Here is a 7,172-nt window from a genome sequence, read left to right as displayed (position 1 = left end):
TGGGTGTGAGTGTCTTCTTCATTTCAATCGTAAGCAAGTGTACGTTTCTACTAATAGTTAAATCATAAGTTTTCAAACTTATTTGTGCCTGTTCTAAGCCAAGAGTTTTTCCGAAATTGTTGGCCTATCAAATATATTATTTTGTTTTATTTCTTACACTAGAATCAGTAACTGACTAAGAATATTTATATCTTTTACTGAAAAGCACAATAAGAAAAACACCAAACCCGAAGGAAAAATCAAGCTCTTGAATGCCGAATGAATTGGGGAATATATAAACAATATGCAGGTGAATATAAAAAAGAAGAAGTGGTATGATTGCCAATGAGACAACTGTCCACAAGAGATCAAAATGACACAGACATTAACAACTATAGGTCACCGTACGGCCTTCGATAACGAGCAAAGGCCATACCGCATAGTCAGCTATAAAAGGCCCCGATATGACAATCTAAATCAATTGAAACTGGTATAATGCTGCTTAGGCGAGGGAAAATTCATAATTTCAAAATTTTAATCGTATGGTTTGTGATACATTCTAGTACTGAGATGACCGCGTAATTCGAATTCGAGGCATAAGTCTATAAATGAGATTGAGGAAGCCGTGTTTGTTGTTTCTTTAATTTTATAATCCGTAGAATAAACAAATGGAACAACCTATCAGAAAAGTTAGGATTATAAATAGAAATTGTATCATAAATATATCTGAGTATAAAATTAAATGACCTGGCAGTTTTGATCTTCTTGTATTTGACATGTGTCTGAAGGAACAACTTCGACTCATATGAAAATAGGAAGAGGTCGACAAGGAGAGGCGCACACTTCGTTTCACTCACTTAACTGCCATTACTCCGGAATGGCCAAAAGAAGACCTAATCTGGAAAAATCCAGTGCCTAGTTATCATGTACTTTCTATATAAACAAAATATTTCAAAGTTTCAGCAACAACACAATAAACATGTTTCCATTGTTGCAGTTTTATTTCGAAACATTTTTCAGGCTTGTGAGGCCAAACTTTCTTTCAACATGGTATTTTATAGCTAGAAACAGCAGCCATGTTATTCAATTCAGTTCAGACAAAAAGAAGCTAAAAATATATTTGAATATATAACTAATTTGAACAAATACTTTTTTTTTAAATGTTGCAATTTACATTCATTTCTTTTATCTTCCAGTTTCGAATACCTTAGTGTTTTTGGTATATTAAAGTAATGTGTGTTTCTGATTTCCTTTAATAACAGCATTTCATGGTATTGAACATTCAACATGTTTAAGATCTAATTTAGTTGAAACATATTTTATTTGCTTAAGGTAGATAACCAGTATATATTTTTTGAGACAGATTTTTTTTATAATTTGCCAAAATGAAGATTTTACTATGCTCTTTTCAAAAATTTAATAAAAAGTATGGGTCACCGTGCTATTTTTCAAGCAATGAGTCGTTGAAAATTGCAAAAATTTGGTTAGTTTGTTCATGAAAAAACACATTAGTGTGCATAAAAAAAATTCTATGAGATAGAATTTTGAAATAAATTGTGAGAAGAAAGGTTTCATAATATGTTTGAAGAAAATAAAAAGAAAACATGGTGTCACCGAACTTGTTTTCTTGCTACAAGTAAAAATAAAAAATTCCCCTATTAGCCCAGTATAAATTTTGTACTAAAAGAGTTATCTCCCCTTAAATGGCTTATTTGAAAAAAATAGTTTAAAACCCCCAAAAAATGATAAAATATTTTGAATGAATCCATTAATAAACAGGTTTTCTTCAAATAGAAAAACAGTCTAACTATTGAATTACAATTCTGTCTCTAAATTGGCAGATTTAGGCAAATAACTAGACCGATTTTGTACTGTGATTGTACAATCCAAGATGGCGGTATACCATCAATCTACCTTAAATAATCAAAAAGGGACATTGTCGATTCTAAATTTCTACAACACATGTTTGCAGTTGAAAAAATTGGGGGTTGTTTTGGGTGTAATATATGATTGTACTTCCACGGAGGTACTCTAGATATTACTGATTACAGAAGAAGGATATGACTTAAGCGGGGCCTATCGTGTCCTTCATTTTTGAAAACTCTGTGATCGATAACATGTAAACTAATAGTGTGATTTTGTATTGATAGTGAATTCTAAACATGATATGAACAAAGAATTAAATTTTGAAAATGAAATAATAAACCACAACCATTAACGAATTCACCGATTAAGGACAGGTACATGCATGTTGCGATTAAATTAAGTAATCATCCACTCCTTTAAATTTGGAAGAATTACAAAATGTACAATAGAAAATAAATCAGTGATACAAGTACAGGAAAACACAAGACATTGAAACACTAGACGATTAGGAAAACAAAACCACAAGTACCAGGTTATCATATAAAACAATAGTGTAATCAAACAATGTTTGCACATCCGTAAAGGAAGTGCATGAGTATTTTATGAAAATAACACTTTATGAATTAGTTTATTTTTGCTTTCGTTTGAGGTACTTTCTGTTATATAGTGAGACTAATATCCAAAGTGTTTCTGAATCAAAACATCCAACCACAAAAACGAAGGCGAACACACCGTATCACCTCGTTAAGAAAATTTTTCATGTTTCATGTAAAACATAACTTGAGAAATCATCATTTTGGCTTATCCCATATCCTTTTTTAATCAAGCGTTTGTTTGTCAACTATTGTTGTTACTTTTAGAATTGCCTGGTTTTTTAATTATACGCTTGAAATACATTTTTAACTTGACTATTTAGAACGATCAATAATTCTTGAGATATTTGTAAACACTTGCATTTCCATTTTGACCGCGTTATCGTAATTCACGTATACGTGCGTTTGCTAGTAAACGCGAAAAATGAAGTTTACTAACAAAATATGTGCACGCGGCGTTAATGTGCGTTTACTTTATATAATTCTTGGTCTGCACCCAACTATATACTATGTTTGTATTGATACACGTTGTAAGGGTTTTGCCTATTTCAAAATATAACCTAAATGAAAAGGGTAAATATTGTCTCTGACGTATCTTTCATCAGACGGATGGTAAATTTGTTCGTGGATGATTATTGTATGCATTTAAACGAAATCTTCACCTTGTTTTGGGAGTTGATAGCATGAGATGCCAGTTAAGTCATTGTCTTTTGGTTCAGTCAATTTGGCAAGAACTCATTTGACTTTTTCTTGGGAATACCATTTGAATGAAAAAGATACGAATACACAATAACTCAAAAATCCAATATACACAACAGAGCATTTCATTTAGAAACATAGATAAAATTGAGAATGGAAATGGGGAATGTGTCAAAGAGACAACAACCCGACCAAATAAAAAAACAACAGCAGAAGGTCACCAACAGGTCTTCAATGGAGCGAGAAATTCCCGCTAGTATAGGTCAATGTATATCTCTTTATCTCTGAAAGGCTTGTTATTTGGATGGAGAGTTGTCTCATTGGCACTCACACCACATCTTCCTATATCTATTGATAAACCTTGAACACTTATCAAAATAATTATCGAAGTGAAAATTTATTTAAGTGCAAAAAGATAAAAAAAAATAATAATTATACAATGACAATAAGTTTACGTAGATGACCTGTCAGAATGACTAAATATATTGAGAGAGACTGCTATATAATCCTAATTATGGAATAACTTTTAAAAAACTTTGAATTTTTTAAATTCGAAGGCTTTTCTACGTCGGGAATATATTACTTTAGCTGTGTTTGGCAAAGCTTTTAGGAATTTTTGTTCCTCAATGGTCCTCGACTTCGTATCTTATTTTTCTTTTTTTTTCTTTTTTTTTTTTTTAGATTCGAGCGTTACTGGTGAGTCTTTTGTAGACTAAAATACTAAATTTTAATCCTGGTATCTATGATGACTTCATATACCCTGTAAAACATCCTTTTTGAAATATTTGTTTTATATCAGTTAGTTACTTGGGATCTGAGATATAAACTCAAAAGCTAAACTTTAAAATACAAAACCATGAGGTGTAAAAATGGGTTTTACTTTCATGTTACTGAAAATAAAGTCAAATGAAAGAAATGCATACGTGGATTACTAAAGATAGATATTTAGTCGAATTTGCAAACGGTTGTTAAGTCTAATGAGGCTTACTTCTTTGCATTACACACATCCGTATGTATAAATGAAATATGTATTTCATGTCGTATTACAGTATCACAACATTGAGTAATCATATTTTCTTGGATTGTTTTGGTTTACATGTATGAAATCTCATAATAAAAGACGAACCTGTAAGTCGTCACGGTTGTATCCGCAAATTACTTAAGAATTGAATGCTCTTTTTTGTAAATTTATTGGGGTGTAAAAGCGTTGACCGAAGTACATTTTGTATGAAGCGCGGCTTTTACAACCCTATAAAGTTATAAAAAAAAAAGCATTCAATACTTATAATTACATTTTTACCTATAGGATCATGAAAACATGCCTTTTATCAAGTTTTTATTTCATTTACCTGTGCACTTTATTGTGGGACCTCGTGTCATCATTAATAAAAAGTTGCATTGTGTAATGCAATTGATTAAAGAATATCACGAGATTGCTAGTTAGCCAATCAGAATAAAGTATAATAATGAAACATACATCTAATGTAATCACTAAGAGCTAATTGCATACTAAATTGATAATTATAAATCATGTTTTGCAGTATAAAGACAACAAAGTGCTTTTATTTGACATGAAAACTTGATTAATCAGTTCAAAAATATAAAGGGGAAAAAAGTGATTTGACTTCTTTCATCGTATTTATGCAAACTCAAAACACTTTAATTGCGCAAATGTAACTTACAAATTTTGAAAACAGTCAAAATGTAAATCGATACACAAACAAACAAAATTGACAAAAATGAGATATCAAAAATTTGTTGTAATTTATAAGTTTGACCTAGGGAGTTTATTATCTTTTTGCTATTCATGTCAATATTTCCAGTCCACAAGGAAAGCTTTCATACGAATTCCGACAGATTCGGTAATTAATCATTGAAGGAACCAAATTCCGTACGACCATTTCGTCTCCATAAGACTTTTGAATAAAGCTCAAAATAGAAAGGTTGTGATGCCACAACAAATACGAAGTTGAAGAGCATAACAAAACCCATATAGTAGCGATTCAATTCAATCAATTTATAAATAGTTACTTTACAAAAAGGGATATATCAAAGATATTGCATGCAAAACTACTGGCCAGTGGAAACCTCGGGAAAAATCATTCATCAGCAGTGGCATCGACCAAGCTGTTGTAAAAACAATCAAAGATATCAGAAGTATAAAACAATTTTTTACCGAAAAAAAGTAAACGAAATTATTATCCTTATTTATGTTTATACATTTAATCCTTTTACACACATCACATACAATACCATTATGTATGTTAAGCTGTATTTTCCATATTTAAAGTACAAATAATATCGTTGAAGTACATTGACAATATCAGATAATTTGCAACGCATAAAAATATAAACACGTGTAACATAAGTTAAGCCACTATATATTGAACTAGAATTTGTTACAATTTATTTTGCGTTATTGTTTTCAAGTTTGACAAAAGGAAGACATGAAGTACGTCTTTGGTTTATTTATTTTGTCTACGATCACCTTAAGTGAAGGCAGTACGACAGTTACGACAGTAAGATCATGTTTATCTTTTTATCGTTATATTTCTTAAAACGTATTTTTTTTCTAATTCCTGATTGATACGTGTCCATTTAATTGATTTATTTTACTCATATTTGATACCATAATTGATTGATGACTATATATATATATACATCCCTATTGCACCCTTAAGCAAATAAAATATGTTTAAACTAAACTATTATACTCCTTTTATATTTTATACCTTATCTGGTTGATCAATTATGTTACACAAATTTAGTACAGACAGATTCCATATAAACTATTGGAGTAGGTTTCCATTCTGATAGTATATACAGCTCAGTAGTCAGAATTAGTGTGTTGACATTAAAAATCAAAGACATTTTCATACTCATAAATTAACTTCTAACGAAACTTTAAATTACTAATGCTCTTTATTCAACCTTTAAAATTTTTGATACGAGCGTCATTGATGAGTCTATTGTAGACGAAACGCGCGTCTGGCGTAAATGTAAAACTGCAATCCTGGTATCAATGATGAGTTTATTTATATACTAAGTATTTTCGACTGTAGGAAGAGAGTCCTTATTAGTATTTTGCAATACCATTCTGAATTTTGAGGCAATGACCTTCAACTTCGATCTTTATTAGGCTTTTTACTTTTCTTATTCGAGCGTTACTGGTGTGTCTTTTGTAAACAAAACGTGCGTCTGGCGTACGAAATAGAAGACTGATTCTCTAATGAGGTTTTTCAATCACAGATTTCACGATAGATATCAAACCTGATATGGTGAATTCATTCATTTACTTAGATACACACATTCGTTAATTGATGAAAATATTGTCATTCATTGATATATGACTTCGTTCTGTTCGAGATTTCTGCAATATGCTTAAAAGAACACTTGTAATTCACTATATATCTAGATGCGTGGTTCTGTTGACTTTCAACTCCAAATATTAAGTACCCCCGAATATAAACGAGTATTGTTGACTTTTATTTCTTGATATGGTGAATTCATTCATTTACTTAGATACACACATTCGTTAATTGATGAAAATATTGTCATTCATTGATAAATGACTTCGTTCTGTTCGAGATTTCTGCAATATGCTTAAAAGAACACCTGTAAATCACTATATATCTAGATGCGTGGTTCTGTTGACTTTCAATTCCAAATATTAAGTACCCCCGAATATAAACGAGTATTGTTGACTTTATTTCTTATTTCATTTATTGGCCGATTTGGCTTTACCTATTTTAGGTATACCAGCTAGTTATCTTATGTGACCTTGAACATAATTGAAGAGGCATAGATTGTCAAATCAGATTTAAAAAAAAAAAAAAAATTTAAGTTCGTTCTTTATTTTTTCTTCCATACATTTGTATATTTTAATCTTTATCCATTTTTGATAGTTTACTTAAGACGTGGATCAGTACTTATACATCCCGCTGTTATGTTATTTTGTCAATTATGAGTTGTTGTCTTTCATTTTTGCTTATGTGATTGTGTTTCTTTGTTGAAACAGTTGTTTGTTTTTATAGT

At 30.6% G+C, this 7,172-nt stretch overlaps 1 protein-coding gene across 1 annotated transcript in view; it reads left to right on the top strand.

Moving 5' to 3' along the window:
• Positions 1-5,552: 5,552 nt before the first annotated feature.
• LOC134710706 (papilin-like) overlaps positions 5,553-7,172 on the top strand; it is a 28,133-nt gene continuing 26,513 nt past the window's right edge. The window contains exon 1 of the mRNA XM_063571098.1: positions 5,553-5,656. Coding sequence (XP_063427168.1) covers positions 5,585-5,656 — 72 coding nt within the window. The 5' untranslated portion in view covers positions 5,553-5,584. The remainder of the gene's footprint in view (positions 5,657-7,172) is intronic.

The sequence above is a fragment of the Mytilus trossulus genome, chromosome 3, assembly GCF_036588685.1.
Source record: "Mytilus trossulus isolate FHL-02 chromosome 3, PNRI_Mtr1.1.1.hap1, whole genome shotgun sequence".
Lineage (NCBI taxonomy): Eukaryota > Metazoa > Mollusca > Bivalvia > Mytilida > Mytilidae > Mytilus > Mytilus trossulus.
The sequence above is the reverse complement of the archived record's forward strand: the minus strand, read 5'-3'. Positions and strand labels throughout refer to the sequence as shown.